The sequence below is a fragment of the Oryzias latipes genome, chromosome 14, assembly GCF_002234675.1.
Source record: "Oryzias latipes chromosome 14, ASM223467v1".
Classification (NCBI taxonomy): Eukaryota; Metazoa; Chordata; class Actinopteri; order Beloniformes; family Adrianichthyidae; genus Oryzias; species Oryzias latipes.
Window position 1 is genome coordinate 14,545,634 of NC_019872.2, and position 18,418 is coordinate 14,564,051.

Below are 18,418 nucleotides of genomic sequence, written 5' to 3' on the forward strand. Positions count from 1 at the left end.
TTACATTTATTTTGTACTAAAATACATGTTTCATGCAAGGTATTTTTTCACTTTCCACAACAGTGAACAGAAACACAATTTTAGAATAAGGTTGAGGCCTTTTTTCCTACAACAGTACGTAAGTTTGGACATTAAAGTCACTTAGAAGTTGTTGTTTTTTCGTGCAAACTCTTAGTGGCTTTATGAATAGGGAGTCGTCATCTGCTGTTGCATGCTTTTTTTTTTTTTTTTTTAACACCAAAGTTTTTTTTTAACCTGATCACAGTCACACAAGAGAAACGAGGCTTGGAGGAAAGAAATCAGTGTACAAAATAATGCTAAATGTGCAAGACATATAGGCAGAAAGTAATAAAACATGGAAAACCAATAAATATTACAAATCTATATACAGACCAAACTAATTGATTCATGAGTTTGGCTCATATCAGCAGTATAACATCTGGTGAAAACAGCTAAAATACACACGTCTGTCAGATTAAAGACATACTCCTGGAAATAAGGAATTATCTATGGTTCGCACAGAACTCCTGAAAAAAATATATCACCCCATGTATCAAAAACATTTTTTTAAAATCATAAAATGATGCTCCTGGCTTGTTTGTTTTGTGTTTTGGCTCATATCAACAATATCTATATTGTTGATATTCACATCTAAATTAAATAATTTAGATTCACATCTAAATTATTTGTGGAGTTCCCACAGGGCTGTGTTCTAGGAAACCTACTTTTCCAACTAAACCTGCTTCATTTAGGCCATTTTGAGTGAAGCAACACTCCATAGAATTGTATTAGTTTCTCCTAACACCAGATCCAGGATGGTATATGATTCTAAGGCATAAACATATCAGAAACACATAGGTGGACCATCAACTTTGGCCACAGAAACATGTCACACGTCTACACATTTTGATTAAAATGTCAAAACCACATATGTCGTACTGATGCTATAAAACTAGTACAAGAATAACTTTCAAATCCTTCCATTTATTTTACCCCGGAAACATTTATAAAAGCTTTCATCTGATTGCAAAATGCTTGATTCACAGGAAAACTCCCATCCTCAATGTCTGACACTTTGAGTCTTTACTCAGCGGCTGAATCTTTCAAAACAGGGTTTTGGTTTCCTCTGTGGTCTGACGACGCCTGCTGCTGCTGCACAGCGCATAGGTACAAATGATGCAGAAGGCATAAGTGAATCAGAAAATTCTAAATGTAAAAGGAGAGACTGAGCAATGACGGGACCTCGATGCTCTACCTTATAGGCTTGCTCTGACTGCTTTATGAAAATAAAAAGAAGGTAGGCTAATGCTCCCCACTGCTCAGAAGGAAAACGGACAGCTTTGTAAGATCAGAAACAGGATGAGGTGCTTTCAAAAATAAAATCAGTCCACCACAGCATGCTTCAAATGAACAAGCTATTATTAAAATAGTTCTTTTTATAAGACAGAAACTTGCATATTAAGACTCGGGACATTTTTTTGTTGTAAATAGAGACAAGAAAACACATGACTTACATGCATCATCTCTAGTATGAAGAACAACACGGAACACAGACGAGTGGAACTGCACAGCCTTACAAAGCTGCTTATTTTGTTGTTGTTTTTTTGGCCTAAAACAGGATGGGATTCGATCTTCATTGGCACAGAAGTAGAGGAGCGATTCAGACCATTTTTTTGTCTTTCTTACTGCCCGTCTGCATCACATCGTTAAGGGAAAACGACATGAAGGCAATCTGCTCCAGTTCGCTCTCTTTGCCGCACTCTATCAGGCAGGAAAACTGATCCTTGTCTACATTGTACGCCAGGTCTGAGTAACCGCTGGGTCCGCTGTGTATGATCCGGGGCCGGTCCCACCCGGACGAGTGCAGAGGAGAGCGGTTCAGATACACGCCCATGTCCCTTCGGCTGGACTTGTTGGTTGGGTGCATGAAGAGGAGCCAGGTTTGTGTGTCTGGCGACAACAGAGACGTGCCACAGGCTTTGCTTTCAGCATCGTCATTAGGGATGAATTCTGGCGCCGGGAAGCCGATGACGCTGCCCTGGCAGCCGGAGGGCTGTTCGATGAGCTCTGGGGCCATGTGGGGCTTATCAAAACAAACGCCACTGTTTTCACTCAGGGCCTCACACCTGTGGCCCCCAGCCCGACGAGCATTGCAGTAGAGGTGACTCCTTCCCTCGTGATCTATGATCTCTGCCATTTCGCACTCACATGACTTCTTCTGAAGCATCCTACCTAAATGCCATGTCTGTCCAAAGTCCTCACTGTAAACTGAGAGTGCACGAGGGTAGACTGTGAAAGGAACTGGAAAAGAACCACACCTGTAAGGGATGTAGTACGCGTATGCAGGGATGATCAGCCTGTTATTCTCCAGCTGGATGCCGTGGCCGGGGCCCACCCCAAACGTGGCCCACCTGTGGATGGCCTCTCCGATCACGCTCTCTGTCAAATCCACAGCTTGACTCCAGGTTTGCCCGTCGTCGCGGCTGGTGACGTAGCAGAGCCGCGTCTTGTTCTTACCTGTGATGATCTGCTTCTTTTCTGTGATGTTTCCCCAGACACAGATGAAAAACAGAAACAGGATTTTGTTGTTTTTCTCGTACACAGGGCAGGGGTTCATGGTGCGATGGTTTGGCAGAGATGCACTCAAAAGCTCCTGACTGGACGACCACTGGAGAAACAGAACAAAAGATCATAGTTTGAGTTTTTTTAAAAAACGCACTGAAATTATTAAAAAACAAAAAAATATATATACGGAGCCCTGGAGATGCCATAATTACATAAATAAATAAATACTTTGTTTCCTAAAAATAATTTCTATCCACAAGTTAGTATTTTGTAGCCACAATTTAGATTTGTGGACACAAATGAGGATTTTATTAGCATTTTGTAGGAACAAATTAGCATTTTCTGCTTACAAGCTAGTATTTTGCGCACACAATTTACCCTTTTGTGGGCAAAGATTAATATTTTGTGGGCACAAATTAGCACTTTGTTCACACAAATTAGAATGTTATGGCCACTATTTAGTATTTTTTTGTCCCAAATTAGCTTTTTTATCAGCAACGTACAAAGTAGCATGTTTGTGCAGTTAGCATTTTGTTGCCACAATTTTGCAACATGTGTGCACAAATTAGCATTTTGCTGGCAGAAATTTCGTGCAGAAAAATTAGTATTTTGTCACAGAGAGCATCTGTGTGCACAAATTAATATTTGTGGGCACCAATTAGTAATCAGGGTTGATTTATACTAAAATGCTAACTGGTGGCCACAATGATTAATTTGGGGGATTTTTTATTAAAATTACTATTTTATTTTTGAATGTCATGTCCCTTGAATGTTGATTACAAACCTTAACAGAGCCATCATCATTCAGCAGTCCTTTTCTCATAACAAGAATCTTAGCCTCGTGATCACAGGGGGAAGATCGCTTCTCTGCAAAGGCTAGGAAGGTGCGACTGTGTCTCAGGTAGAGGAGGGCAGGAATCCTGTATGTTATCCCGCTGGGCTCCCTTTGAAACAAAGTTGTTTTGACTGGTTCCTCCACGTTGTCACTCTTGGATGGTCTGTTTCCCATGGTGGATGAGAAGTCCTAGCAGGAAAGAAAAAAAGAAAAAGAAAAACAAATACCCCACATATGCGTGACCGGCATTACTTTCATTTATAATCCAATAAGAACCTCTGGAGCTGACATCCAGAGGAGGCTTTTTCTCACTCCTGCATCTCCTCGCTGGCAAAAGAAGCAAAAGGGCGTCTAGCGCGTCACAGCGGCAGCAGCTCTTACCTTTACTTGTCGCGTTTCACCTGGGCTGTCTTCGACCTCGGCATTATAACATCATTTTTGGACGCGGAACCAGGACCCTCCGACGTTCACGACACTTGATACTGAAGGTTCACCGGGCACGAAGACAACAGCGAGAACAAGAGGGACGCTGTTTCCTACTTCCATGTTCGTCTGGTGGCTTCCTGATATCGCCTCTTGTTTGGTGTAAAATTACATCTGGAGCACAATTGTGTGTTAATATTTGTGAATTTATATATAAGTGATATATAAGTGATATATTTAGTGATATATTACGAGTTTAATTGTTTTGAAATATAAAAAAACAAGTCATTGGAATACATTAACTCGTGTTTTTTGTAAGAAATATGTATGTATATATTAACAAAACTATAGATGGTAAGTATAAGTTTAATCTCTATTTTTCAAAACCAATACAATTTATTTATTCATTGTCACCATTTGTGAGCAGGGTGCATACATTATCTTACTCCAATAACGACTCTTTGACAAGCTGCGCACAGCGGCGTCGCTTCTGTCCCTCTCGTGCCCCCTGCTGGACGGGAGGAATGCATCGGCCTCCTTCACGAGGTTGCCAGGATACAGAGCGCCTGTGCGTTGCTTCGGCTCACATAACAGCTCAGGCTGTGTCGCTAGAACCAAAATGAACGCAGTGGGATGTATTTTTAAGCTGAAGAAACTGTGACGAAAAGCTGTTTGTGGATCAACGACATTAATATCAGGGATGACTTCTGCACATCATAGATTAGGAGATGGACTGAGCTGTCCTGCCAAAGGTTTTCCAGCTGGGACGAGTCAAAAAAGAGAAGGTGGGTAAAACAAAGTCAAATTTAATAACCGATAGACATTTTTTAATAAAGCTAATACTGATTTTTTTATGTTTTCTGTCACGCATACATGAAATTCTTTCTAAACACTTTGTATATGTGTTACATACAAGCATGTCCGCTTAATTTTTGACATCTTTTAGATTTCATGTTTTTTATTCTATATATGTTAGTTGTCTGTAAATAAAACTCAAAGGGATCATATTTGGAGTTTTAACCTGCAGCCTGCTGGCACATACATTTTTCTTCTTTTTACAGATGCTGGTTGTTGGCTTCTGCAGGCTCACAGGAAGTCAGAGAACAGAGCAGCAAACAGAGGAAAGAAATGTAAAACCACAGAAGCAGATCAACTCACATTGGATGCGCTTTTCTTGGTAAGAGGTGGAAATCTATGCAATCAAATTAGTATACAGAGACCAAATCTGTGTAAATAATTAGCAAAACTCCTGTTTTGCAGCTTCAGCTGCACTGTGTTGATGACCCGTCTCAAATATGCTCCGTTGATATAAGTGAACAAAAGCTCAACTCAGTAAGAATGTTTGCCTCTTGCCCATTCTTTCCTGATTTTCCCTCAAGGATTATGTTTCTAAAGTTCTACTTCCTCTATGTGCAGGTTAAACCAGAGGGTTTCCAGGTGTTTGAAAACATAGCTTACATAGATGCATCCATCAACTCCCTCTCATTAGGTGTGGATTTATTATCTGTCTCATTTGTATTGCACAAAGCAGTGTTTTAGTGTTTTTGTTACCTGCAGGTTCTTTTAGCTGTTTCCCATCTTTGAGAGAACTCAATCTGTCTCTGAACAGAATTCAAAACCTGGATTTGGATTCTGCTGACTTCCATCACCTTCAGGTAATTTACATTTTGCTGCTTTCCTGGAACTAATCAAGATATAATTTCATATTATCACTTGTGGTTTGTTTTTCTGTAAAAAAATCATTTTTTGATTAACTGTTCCCTCCCTGTGACTCTTTAATTATGTTCATCCGTTTTGTTTTCATTCATACCTCTGGCAGGTATTAAACTTGTCCTATAACAGTTTATCACCTGAGAGCCTGATCTCCCTCAGCGGTCTTTCATCTCTCAAAGTCCTTCATTTAACTGGAAATGGCCTTCATCATCTTCCTCCAAATCTGTCTTCCTCAGACCAAGACCCCACTGAGATGTGAGTTTGACAAAAAAAAAACAGCTTTGTTGAAGGATACCTCACCTTTTACAGCAGAGGAGATGAAAAAAACCTTCTGTCAGTTTAGAAGTTAAAGCTAATATTATATTTTAACATTTTTTTCTTTTTATGTGTGATTTTAAAAAACTTTTAGGGTTAAAATATAAATAATAATCCACATTTTAATTTTTTTTTCTTATGACAAAAACTTTTTGAGGGCAAAATTATCTTTTTTTTCCATATTACAGAAAAATCAGAAACGTGAACCCAATAAATATGATATATTCTGCAAATATAGCATAGCAAAACTTAAACTTCTTCTTTTCAAATCAGTTTTCAAATCAACCACAAGAGGGCGCACAAATCTTACTAATGATTTTTCTGTGAAGCAAAAGTAACACAAACTCAAGGCACCTGCTGCACAGTGGAGAAAACAATGTGAGGAAAAGTATACAAATGTTATTTTGATATCAGAGGGGTTTTTTTAAGTAAAGGGAAACAAAATGAATATAAATCTTGTATATTTTTTCACAAAGGTCTTCTGAACAGGAGAGAAAACACTTTGAATCACTTGAAGTCTTGATCCTCGATGATAACAAACTGTCCTCTGTCGTCTTCTACAGTCTGGTAAACTTAAAGAGGTATTTATTTAGAAATCCACTGTATTATATTTTATGCATTCATCACAAATATTATTGTAAATATTTTTTTTAAATGTCTTTTAAAGACTGAAACATCTCAACCTTCAGAAGAACCTCATTTGTGAAATACCCTGCTTGCAAATGACAAGAGGTTTGACGCCTGAGCAGATTTCCTATGTGGAAGAAGGCAAATGTAGGCCTCACAACTAACTGTTAACATATCTAGTTTCCACAAAGGATCAACTTTGCTCTTTGTCCTTTTCTCGATACAGTCCAGTCTCTGACACTTCCTCATGTGGAAGAACATGTGAAGATCCTCAAGAACATTCAAGAAGTCTGGGAAACATCCAGTCTGCCGCTTCCAGAGCTTCAGATCCTCAATTTAGCCGACAACAAGGTCTGATTCTTAACATACAACTGTCACTCATAGTTTTTCCAGAATTGTCAACTGTTTTTTGTCCTCAGATAGTCAAAGAAGAAGCTCTGCTGGGTGCTGCTCTTTTCCCAAAGCTGCTGGAATTAGACATTCACTCCAACCCTCTAACCACAAAGAGGAAAGGTGAGCGTGAAACCAGCGCCGGTTTAAGATGAAAAAAAAATCCCCTCTCATGTCTTTGCTTGAATAGGAGACCCTCCTTTGTTGACCTTCTACCTCCAAGAGAGACGAGGAATAAGGATTAGGGGGAAGAAGCCAGAGGATGCATCAAGGCTCTCCCTGAAAGCCTCTGCAGCTCCCAGATGGAAGGTCGGAAGGCTGAAGGCATTTTTTTCAAAGGGAAAAGAGTGAATTTTAAAAGAAAACTTGCTGTATTTCAGGTTGGACAAAGCGACATGAATGTGTCAAAGAGGCCGATGATAATAAAGGAAATGACCAGGGGAGACAGGAAGAAGATCAGCTGCAGTGACCCTGAAAAAACAGAGCCCTTCTTCATCACTCAGGTTTGGACATTATGTACCCATGACTACATTTAAATTCTAAAACGTCCTTTTTATTGAGAGTATTTGTTTTTATTTTGCAGGAAGGAGACGATTCTAATTCTGAATCAAACTCTTTCTCTGTAGAGAATGAAGCTGCCAAGAACAAGCGTGCAATGAAAACAAATAACACGTCCTATGAAATGATGATGGGTCTAAAAGCAAATCCTGATGTGCTGAAATCTGTCGGTGAGGATCCCAGCAGCTGTTTTTTTTATTTTGTTTCTTCACACTAAGGCTCAGCCAAACATGCCCCGCATGGAAAACAGTCAAGCTTTTTATTTTTCCTTACAGGAATCCAAACAGCTGTTCGGATGCTGGACTACACTCTGAGGAATCTTAATGTCTACCCAGACTCCAAACCAAAACTTGATAGCATCCAGACTCTGTGCAGGGAAAGAATGAAGAAGGTTGGATGTCTTACTAAATACCACGTCCATTTTCCGAAACTGAAAACAAAGTTATCACTGCTCTTTGTTTCTGAGAACAGACCAAAGTTCTGCCACCCTTACGATCAGCGAAGCAGCCGACCGAAAGGGTTGATGCAATAAAGCAAATCAAGGACCGTTCATCAATGACAGTCGTGTCCTTCGGTAAACTCCCTTATGTTTTTGTCATTTCTGATAGCTGTCAAATGCAAATGTCTGCAATACTTTGTTTTTTTCTGTGCAGCCAGTGCGCTGAAGACCAAAGGCATGGACAGAAAGGAGCAGAAGGAAGCCCTGACCCTGCTGAGGGACATGAAATCAAAGTACAAGAGGGTCCATGAGAAAACGGTGGAACAAGTCGCCACTATGGCGTTTGGCAGAAACAAAGAGCGAGGCGGTGACGAGTCTCCACCTGTTCTTTAATTCATGCCGTAGCTGGGATTTCATTTGGGCTTCAGTTGCATCCTGCTGATAGTCGTGTGAGAGAATCCCTGGAAAGGAAAGCAGAAACCCTCAAACCCTGCAGAGCATCTTTAGCTGAAAACCAAGGTCTGACTCCCCTCAACCGGCACTGAACTCTTCAGAGGGAAGCTTGCCGGCTGCGAGGGATTATGAAACACAACCTTAAAGTGGACAGTTGTGAGAGCACTGAGGATGATGGTTTCCAACAGCTGCACAACCAATATGACAACCAAGCAGTTTGACTGCACGACGACACGTAAAACAATTGTATCCAATGCATACAAAATAAACTAAAGAAAATGCTTTTCTTACTGGTACAAATGAAACAAAGGCTTAGATTGTGAATCATAAAAGTATTGTTTTAATTTTTGTTAGAGTGGAGCTGCAGATGCCTTTGACTGAAGGCACATCTGTTTTTGCAGAACCGTTATGTCTCCAGAAGCGGAACAAGAGACACTGGAACATTATGACCAATAATTCCAGAGTCAGTCTGCACAAAGGTCCAAAAAAGTTGGAAAGCCTCTTTGCAAAAATACAGCAGCTGTGGGATGAGGTCAAATTTCTTACTTTGAAACAGGCAAAGGTGAAAACACACAAAAATGATATCTTGCATGATACATCCCCTGCAGAGAGTTGCTTTTGTCCCCAACCTTCTAGCAGGTGAGGTCCTTTTCTCCTGTTTCCTGGATGATGAAAGGCCAAATCAAACAGTTCGATCTTCTGCACATCTAAAATGGTGTGAAGTAATGTGGCAACTCTGACTTCCAGTTTGAAGCACTTTACAAAACCAAATGTAGTAGAGCCAGGTCACTGTACCATTAAATCCCTAATTGTTTGTTGTGCACACAATTCAGGGCCTATTCACTCCAATGTAAAAAGGGGTCCAACAACAGAAAAAATGTTGCAATATTCTCTGCAAACTGACAGAAGTGCAAAAAGAGACCTAAGATCCCTGTAGGACAGTCTGCTTTCTCCATGTTTGTAAAGCCTCTTTGTCCAATCTTCTGGCCTATTATGTACCTGTAGATCTCCAACTCTTTTTCATAAAATAAAGCCTAAACTTGTCTTCAGAACCAACATAATCCTCCTTTAGTTCAAAAGGAGCAGATAAACTGAGAAATCACAAAATCACTGAGAAGTCAAAAATCAAAGCGTGAGAAATAGATGCTAAAATCTATGTAAGAACAAAAGTGCGTCTTAGAGATCAACCTCTTTATCCATTTTAGTGAATATCTATTTTAACAAAGTTGTTATTTCTTTTTTACATTATCCTTCATGAAATTCTTATATATTGGGCAGAAAACAGTGTGTTCGTGAGACCATCAAATAAGCCATTTCATTTTGATTTCTGGTTCACATTAGTGAAAATCTCTACTTTGAAATGATTAACAGCTTATCAACTCAAAATGCACCATGGCACATGACTTGAGGGGTCGAGCTGCAGTTTTTCCTACATTTCTGATCCAGTTTCATTTTTCCTTGTTCCTTCTCTGTTTAATTTCATGGCCCCGCCGGTCATATGATTTCCATTATTTGTCTTTGGAGCAGCTTACAGATGTGGTATGCACATTTGGCCCCTGGGAGACGAGTCAGTGGGCATTCTGAAGAGATTTAGTACAGGAATATTAAGCGTTAAACACAGTAAATATTTTGTGTTTGAAGTAAATGCTAAAGAAATTAAGAAAGATGAAAAAGAACTGAGATGCTTTCAACAAAATTCGTCACCAGGATGCAGCAGCTTTGCATTGAAAACCTGGTCATCCATCACAAATAGATGTTTACATTTGCAACAAATGCATATGTCAGCCTCATAGATGCAGCATATACAAATACAGTTTTTTAAAATTACCACTGAAATATATCAACCCTGAGGAGTGCAGGAAGTGTCCCGATCGAGTGTCTGTTTGGCATCTTTCCATCTTTGGTGCAATATTTGACGGGTAATGAGGAGAACGTGCCAAATGGCAGAAACTGCAGCAGAAATAGTATTTTCCAGCCCACTGGAGTTCAGCTCGACTCAGCAGAGCCCGTCTGTCTGGTAACCACGTCAGACAGCACCGGACACCACAAATATCCTTGAATCCAAAACTGTTAAAGATTGATGGCATACATGTTTTATTTTCCTCAACACTTTGCCGCACTTTCCAGTCTGGAGGGCATCAAAAAGGTGTTTGGCACTCCTGGTATGAACTTGTTTTTCCCTGACCGGAATGCTGCTACAGAGTTGTATCGAGGTGCCAATTAAGAGCACTTTAAGGATCAGTGGTTGCCCAAGAATGACGTTTTTCATGTATTTCTCTGATGTTTTACAGGGTGATTGTGCAAGAAGCTGTTGTACATGTAAGTGCTCTACAGCTTTGGGAAATGATAACTCTCGCTAATGCACGTTCTTTTCCAAGCACAGCAGGAGGATTCACTGATCTCATCACAAACCTTCAGAAACAGACTTCCATTACATGTGATGATAACAAGATGTGGAAGGGTAAGATGATTACATTGAGCTCTTTCAGTGTCTGCTTATTCAGTGACATTCAACTTTCCTTCTTTGTGCTTATTTGAAGATATGATGATGCTGCTGGTTTCTGTATTTCTGGATAAATCAATTTCTTTTGGCCAAAAATACTGATGGCAAACCTTTAAAAAGTTGGGGTTTTGGTGTTTGTAACATGTTTTTGTGGCATTTTTCGGGTTTATTCCACGCCAACAGTCCCGCCCACACCTGAGAAGTGAATTTCTAACACTGATGCTCTGCAAAAAAAAGTCCTATAAAACAACAGTAAAAAAAAAAAATCGCTAAAAATGAAATAAAAGAACACTGGGAATGCTTTTACAATATATCAAAAGATGATCGGAGTGGGACTTTGATGACCAAAATTACTTCATATACACTGAATAAATGCAGTGCGTCATCTTAGGCGATCAATAAAAGCCCAAATCAAAGCACCATATCGGATTTTTGGAGCCAAATAAAGCTCAAAATATTTTGTGGGAGTGATTATTTCATGGGAACAAATTCATCATTTTTTTACCCATGTCGGCTCACGGGCTCCGTGTAGAACTGAATTCCAACACGGATAAAAATCCCCAAAAAACAGTTTATTTTAATGAGTGAACTCCATGACTAAAAGTATGTAAAAAGTTACCTTTCAAAGTGTTTAGCAGGAGAGAGTTGCCTGCAGTAACAGCTGCACACTAATGAAGTGAAAACTGATTGGCGGAATCACTTTAAGAGTGGGGATTCTGCGTCCACACATGACTGCAATTTATTTCCCTTCAAATTTGGAAAGCTATTTACCTTAATAAGCACTAAGTCTGTTTTTACTTGACTTTGAAGGGCAAATAGAACTTAATCCTTGTATTATTTTGATTGGACACTTCCTAACAGGAACACAAAGAGACTCACTTATTATTTCTTTGTTTTTGTCCGCTAACCTCCCTTACTCTCAAACGATGAGGTGACTGAAAACACATTTTTATCCAATGCTCTAGGTGATCTAACAAAATCTGGCAGGAGAGCGGAAAACTCTGTCCAAAAAGCAAAAATAACAAAGGACACGTTGAAGAAAGGCACAAGCGGTCTGTGTCTTCTGAAGACAAATATGTGTTTATGGGTGTATATTCTCTTTCCTGTGAGTCTGAGCAAGGCATGGTTTCACATCTGGAGCAGTCATCACAGCAATCAGGGCTCTGAGATGTTTGGGTAAGACCTGCTTGACTCTCAAATTAAGGGCCAACAGTTACGTTCTGCGAAGAAGCCTGTGGAGACTCGGACACCAGATTTGGCTCAGGAAGAAGAGGCCTGAATACCTCATAAACACTCCTCATTACTCAAGTGCCAAATGAGTTCACTGCAGACTGGACCTATTCATTATTTCTTTTGATGCACAATTGAACTGTAACACACTTATCATGTAATCCTGGACAGACTTCAAATGCTCCATCTGACATCTGAAAAGAGCTGGTTGTTAATTACAGATTAAAACTGTGAAGCGGCCCCCGCTCCTTTTCATCACGTGGGGGAGGGGGAAAAAAAGGAAAAGCTTTTGTTGGGATTTGTCTTAAAAACTCTTACAAAGCTTTTGTTTAAACTCTGACGTTTGCAGTTAGGACGATGTAACTAACGTGTTCATGACATGTACCCAGCCATTGTCCGAGCCGTGAGGCAAAGCGCCAAAATTCAGCTGAAATAATCAGGATCAACCTAATTAATGAGGGGGCAAGGGTGTAATAAAAACAGACCTCTTGATAGATTTCGGAAGTATTTTGATGAAGTATAAACTTGGGTCGGGGGGGTTGCTGAGGACCTTAATCAGCTATGAAAGCAAACATATCTATCAGTTTTGATTAACTTAACACACTTTGGCCCTCCTTAAATCAAAGGACTGCTTGATAGATTTGCAATGCTTGAGTTCCCCACAAACACTGCAAGGATTTTTTAGAAGAAAAAAACACAGATAATGCCTTTTTTTTTTTGAAAATGGCAAAGATTTTATCCCAGAAGATATTTTGCATCACCAATTTTATAGTCGTTTGGGGGGGACAAAACTTTTTTCTCTGATGCATGCACGTGAGATCTAAATATTCAAGTTTAAAAAAAAAAAAGTTGGGTTCAATTGAAGACGTGCATGATCTCCTATCCAGAATTTTCTCTTTCTTCTCACTGAATCTCTTGTTATTGGGCAGCAAAAACAGTGAGAGCTGACTGGCTGTTTGATTTATACCAACTGACTGCCCCCAGCTGTTACAATCGCCACAGCCAAGACAAAGCATGCATAGCTGAATTAGCCCACGGGACAAATTCAAACTCCTAAAAAGAAAAGTTGGACTGCTTTTGATCTTAAAGGAGATAAGACTTTAGAGCAGGATTTTAATTTTGAAAAACGACAGAACTTTCATGACTGCAACAAGAAATGTGTTTAAAAAAAAGAAGAAGAAAATGAAACTGCTCTTTCTCACTGTGGTGGGAGCTGACAGACAGTTGTAAACAGTCAGCTACAAAGATAAACACTAAAACATACGAAGCGTTTTGTCAAAATGGTAAAGGCGCACAGAGAAAGGGGATCATTTTTTTAAAAAATCGTTTATTGACATTGGTAAGACACAACAGAGATGCGCCCACAGTGTAAAAGCAACACAAAGGGATGAAGCACACTGGGAGTCCTCAGAGAAGAGAAGACTTCTGATTCCCCCATGCAGCCAACCAAACCTGCTGCTGTACGCTTGTCGAGTCCTGGGAGCCACAGTCATAATGGACCCCTTTTGATCAGGCAGGCAGATGAGCGGCTCACAGTGCTGCTGAGAAAACTTTGATGTTTTGACTGCTTTAGTTTTGCAGTAAGTTTCAACAAAAAGGGGCTTATAGTCTGCAGTCTCTGGAAAATGTCTTATTTCACTTGAAATGCATATGTGAGGTTGTGACACCCAAATATCACACACTCTTTGACATACCTTAAGTCTTCGATCATTTACAGGATCAACGTGAAAAGCAGCTTTTCATGTCGACTTTGCACATAACACATTCAAAACGTAAAGTGTTGCATAAAGCGCTAAGAATCAGCTGACTGATGTCCATTGTGTGAGTACTTCACACTGATTTGCCGGGTTGAATATCAGCATCTAAAGCTGCTTTTTTCTGCTTCAGACTCTGCTGGAATTACGTTAGATGTGTAAACGATTGAAGATTTACAGTTGTCAAAAAAATCTCAACACAGAAGTTAAAGGTGGGATGTTAAAGGGTTGAAGGAAACCTAACATGTTTTGGGAATTCTGACCTAATAGTGGCAGCATTACAGTATGTATTGACACAAACTTGGTCTAAAGTTTAAAATCATGGTCTCTCAGAGCATGAAGGTTTTTCCTTCCACAAAACTGAGATGACTTTCTTTAGACGTGGTACCTTTGAAAATCCCTGGCTGTGATAGCCTAAGCATCCCTGGGAGCGGTAAGGGTTGGTTACCTCAGCATTTAGTTGGTGAAGTAAAAAAATGGGTTATGTCCAAATTCCCTCAAAACTCCCTAACCCCTAAAACTATATAGTGCAGGATTATTTAGTGCTCAGAATTTTAAAAGCAATTCGGACACCATGCTCACTACTTTTTTTTAAAATGCCAAATATGATGTCACCAATTTCCTGAAGTAAAAACCGAATAAATTTGAACTTTTTACAAAGACTATTCTTTAATCCACCGTGACTTCCTGAATAAGTTATAAAAATCGTGGAGGTGGCTCCCTGAGGAGGTGTTCCACACGTGTCCGAATGAGAAGAGCCATGACACGCTGGAGAGACGACATCTCTCGGCTGGACTGGGAATGCCTTGGGATTCCCCTAGAGGAGCTGGAGGAAGTGGCCGGAGAAAAGGAAGTGTGAGCATCTTTGCTTAGACTGCTTCCCACTCAGAGGACACCTTGCCTTAACAAGGCTGTTAAAATATTACCATCATAATGACTGATACTGCTCTCATGTCCTAGTAATAGAGAGCATTATTTTACCTTCTAGCAGCTTTATCACATTACATTGGAACAGTCTGGACTTGATGGTTTTTGTAAGTTTTTCGATACAATCAGTGCTTCAAAGTTTTATTGTTTGCATAAAAACAAAATAAAGAGATGATGGGATTTTGATACCATTCCACAGACAAATATTTTGGTGGACAAGAATCAGTTGACACAAATTGAAAAGACTGTACTGAGGTAAAAAAAAATATATATACAGTTTAGGATTAGATATAACTACTTCAGTCAGTAAAACAAGCTAGACTTAACACAGGTTGCCTCAGTGGTTACTATGGTTTGAGAAAAACATCAGGATCATATTTAGACTTTTGTTTTTGTTTTTCAGAGTACAGGAATTTTTTACATAGTCTGGCTAAGAGTGCGACTTATACTCAGGTATGATTAATACCTAATTAAAAATAAATATATAAATAGCAAAAACCACTAGAGGGCACTGTCTGTGTTGGTATCAGTATTTGCTACTGACAGCAACACAGAAGAACAAGCACTGCTCAGTCTCACTCCGGGTTTGGCGGAATTGTTCTAAAGCAACACAGAGGATGAAGAATTCAATGAATTTAGTGATTTTTCCAAAGAGTTTAGTTAACTTGTTAGCATGTTCTTATTTCTAAAGCTATCTTAAAAATTGCTCATGAGTTGTCTAAATGTGCTAGATTCTTCCCACAAAGCTAAATAACATGAATGTGTTAAAGCATGCATATATTGAATTTATTGTTGATATCTATTCCACTAATTTAATTTGCATTTCAAGATGAAATGTCCGTTCTTGTTCTTGTATTTTGCTAAATAAATTTCTCCCAAAAGTGTGACTTATTTATGATTTCTTCTTCTTTATTATGCATTTTTTTGGCAGCTGTGATCTATACTTCAAAGTGACTTATAGGCCAGAAAAAAACTTTAAGTTTGATCCAAATTTGAATTCATTTTTTGGGGCTGCATGGTGGCGTGGTTGACAATCTTACATCATAGCCAAAAGGTTCTAGGCTCAAATCCCAGCTGGAGTGGAGTTTGCATGCTCTGGGTTTTGCTTGGGTTTACTCTGGGAACTCCAGATTTCTCCCACAGTCCAAAAACATGCATCTGGGGTTGATTGATGATTCCAAAAGTTCCTATCTACGAAATTTGTGGTTGTATGTCTTTGCACAGCCCTCCAATGGGCAGCCTATGGTGTACCCCACTTTCACAAAACAATAGCTGGGTGGGGTCTAACAGGTTTAAAAGGTTTAAAAAAGTTTTTAAAAAAATAGAAGGATAGACTATTCTATTAATTTTGGTGCGCGCATGAAATTTTTTTTTTCCTGATTATCTTGACTGTCATTTAAGTCTTAGTCACATGCACCCATAACCCGCACAGGTGCTGTGGGTTTTGGGGTTTTCTGGGCCAGTGGAGGTTCATTGACAGGAGCAGCTGCATCCTAAGGGGAGTGCAAGAGTCTTGTAGTTCCCCTGAGGCTTGGAAGCCCCCTCAAGTAATGTAATAAAAATTAAAAGTGCGTAAAAAAACGTGCATGAACAATTTCCTCTACAGGCTCACAGCGTGGTCAATGACTTTGATATTTCACGAGGGTCCCCTGTGTGCCTCATACAGGTTTGCCTCTTTCTCTCAGACAGCCCGTATCCACCTATTAGGACAGTCGTGACTAAGTTCTTTGAGACACTTCTATTATGGAACATGACACAAAAGCTTGATGAATCATGCTGCAATAAATTCAGATCTTTGTTGAAAGTCAAATCATTGAAGAAAAAAGGTTCAGCGCACTGTCTTGTGGGGTCTAGATGACCCAACTCCCAATGTTAAAGTGCCTAGGATAGCACAAGGGTTAATGAGAGCTGCTTCATCTGTATCTTTGCCTGTTTTTATATGAAACATAAACACAAAGAGTTAAGTTGGGCTTTAAAAGTCTTTGCATGGAAACTGAAAGGCTGTGAGTGTAGCAGAGATCATGAAAGAAGGGTAGAGGCAGTGAACTTTAACAGTGGGTCAATAAGCAAAATCAGAAGACGAATGAAAAATCATCAGCTTCCCTCTTAACATCATGTACTACATTCCATGTTCTATGCTAAGACAAAAAGTTCACAAAAGAGAGATTTAACTTTATGACACAGAGCAGGAACATGAAAGTGATCCTGGCTCCTCAGCATTCTGCAGCTTGTAAAAATAAGGGGTTCAAAATAAGCCTTTTGCACCAACATGTTCTTTGAGATTAGGCTTAAATGTGAAACAAAAAGAAGTGTGAGACAAACAAGAGCAAGTCTGTTGAGGACTGAAATGACCAATTGTGAGTGAGGGTTTCAAATGGGCTGCTCAGCTTCTGCTTTTGATTTCCATGCATTCAATAACATTTCATCTTCTATATGGGAAAACAGGTTTTCTGGGCTTCTAAAGATTTGCTTAATATAGGCCCTCAGGCTATGCCATGCAGCTCACGCTGTGTTTTCTCAAAAGACCAAAACCTCTTTGAACATCCAGACCTGTCTTAAGCAAACATAGCTGTCCTGACTGCTTCTTAAAAGGCGTACAACAGTCCAGAGATGGGGAATTTGATTCTGTCAGACAGTTTTCAAAACTTGACTTTGACTTTATGATTTGACACTTGACCTTAGCTTCAAAGGCACTGACCGTTTTAAATGAAATGTTTTTGTTCTTTTGCTTGATTATTACTTTGTTTGCAAATAAGTTAAATTAGGTTTAAAAAAAAGTTAGCTTCAGCGTGTGATTGGCTGATTTTATCGTGCTATTCACATGGCTGGAAGACCAGCAAGTATAGAGCAGCAGTTCTGCAGGCAGTTCGACCACGAATAATTCAAACAGTGATCAGCTTATGTTGACAATGACAGCATGAAAAAGAAAACTATTTTCGGTCTGATGCTCAAAAGTTACCTTTAGCTTCACTTGTTACTTTAAATGTTAAAGAAGAATCACATTATGATGAAAATGGTGCACTAGTTAGACTGCACTTGCTGTTTAGGGTTTGTTAAGATCTACAAAGTGTTGTGCAAGCCATAAACTGTAGTTTAAATGAGGATTTGGCTGTAATATGGGGCGTAGAGAAGCAGCTCCAGACTTGGGGTGCTGCTGGAACAAAGCCCTTGACAATGGTCTGAAATTACGCATGAGATGCACACTGTGTTCTCTGTGCTATACACATGAAAGTGCTGGACACTCTGGATACAGGCCTGCATCTGGAACAAGCTGGATCAAAGAAGGGGTCTATGCACGCAGGAGAAAACGGTGGCTGGGGTCTGGAGCGCGTATGAGAGATGCTCACTGGACGAAGTACAGACGGTGCGCAATGCTACTCAAAATAAACATCCATCTATTACTCAGTCCGGATTTGTTATCGGGGCACAGCCTGTGCATCCTAGCTATTGTTAGGACTCACAGGTGGAATGCTGGAGACAAGACTGATTGACTTAACTTGAAAAATGTATATACCTTTGGCAAAATGTCATGAATCCCATTAAAGATTCTAAAGCCTTCATATTTACATTTTCATAATTTGATACATGCTTCATAATACGCAAAGGGAATCAAACAGTTAACTTGAACATGGTTCCTGCAAGCACACAGCTATGGTTATTTAGGAATAGCTGGGTAGACACTGAGG

General features: G+C 39.6%; 2 protein-coding genes across 5 annotated transcripts; one reads left to right on the forward strand and one right to left on the reverse strand.

The window, feature by feature from the left end:
- neu3 (neuraminidase 3) lies at positions 1-3,927 on the reverse strand. Of its 3 annotated transcripts, XM_011483400.3 has the most exons (4): positions 3,782-3,926; positions 3,350-3,589; positions 2,518-2,668; positions 1-2,439 (listed from the first exon to the last, which is right to left on the reverse strand). In XM_011483400.3, exons 2-4 carry the CDS (start codon positions 3,572-3,574, stop codon positions 1,661-1,663), a joined length of 1,155 nt encoding a protein of 384 aa, XP_011481702.1. In that variant the 5' UTR covers positions 3,575-3,589; positions 3,782-3,926; the 3' UTR covers positions 1-1,660. The 3 variants fall into 3 exon arrangements, with proteins under 3 accessions (XP_011481702.1, XP_020564270.1, NP_001274475.1); XM_020708611.2 differs by having other exon boundaries at positions 1-2,668; positions 3,350-3,588; positions 3,782-3,927; NM_001287546.1 differs by lacking the exon at positions 3,782-3,926 and having other exon boundaries at positions 1,661-2,668; positions 3,350-3,574.
- A 413-nt stretch (positions 3,928-4,340) lies between these two features.
- On the forward strand, positions 4,341-8,619 carry xrra1 (X-ray radiation resistance associated 1). Of its 2 annotated transcripts, none has more exons than XM_011483453.3 (16): positions 4,341-4,608; positions 4,885-5,000; positions 5,084-5,155; positions 5,240-5,312; positions 5,381-5,478; positions 5,643-5,791; positions 6,328-6,432; positions 6,519-6,625; positions 6,705-6,829; positions 6,898-6,991; positions 7,059-7,177; positions 7,249-7,371; positions 7,452-7,596; positions 7,702-7,817; positions 7,898-8,000; positions 8,080-8,619. In XM_011483453.3, the coding sequence occupies exons 1-16, from the start codon at positions 4,524-4,526 to the stop codon at positions 8,256-8,258; spliced, it is 1,809 nt and encodes a 602-aa protein (XP_011481755.1). In that variant the 5' UTR covers positions 4,341-4,523; the 3' UTR covers positions 8,259-8,619. The 2 variants fall into 2 exon arrangements, with proteins under 2 accessions (XP_011481755.1, XP_011481756.1); XM_011483454.3 differs by having other exon boundaries at positions 7,702-7,812; positions 7,896-8,000.
- Positions 8,620-18,418: the final 9,799 nt, after the last annotated feature.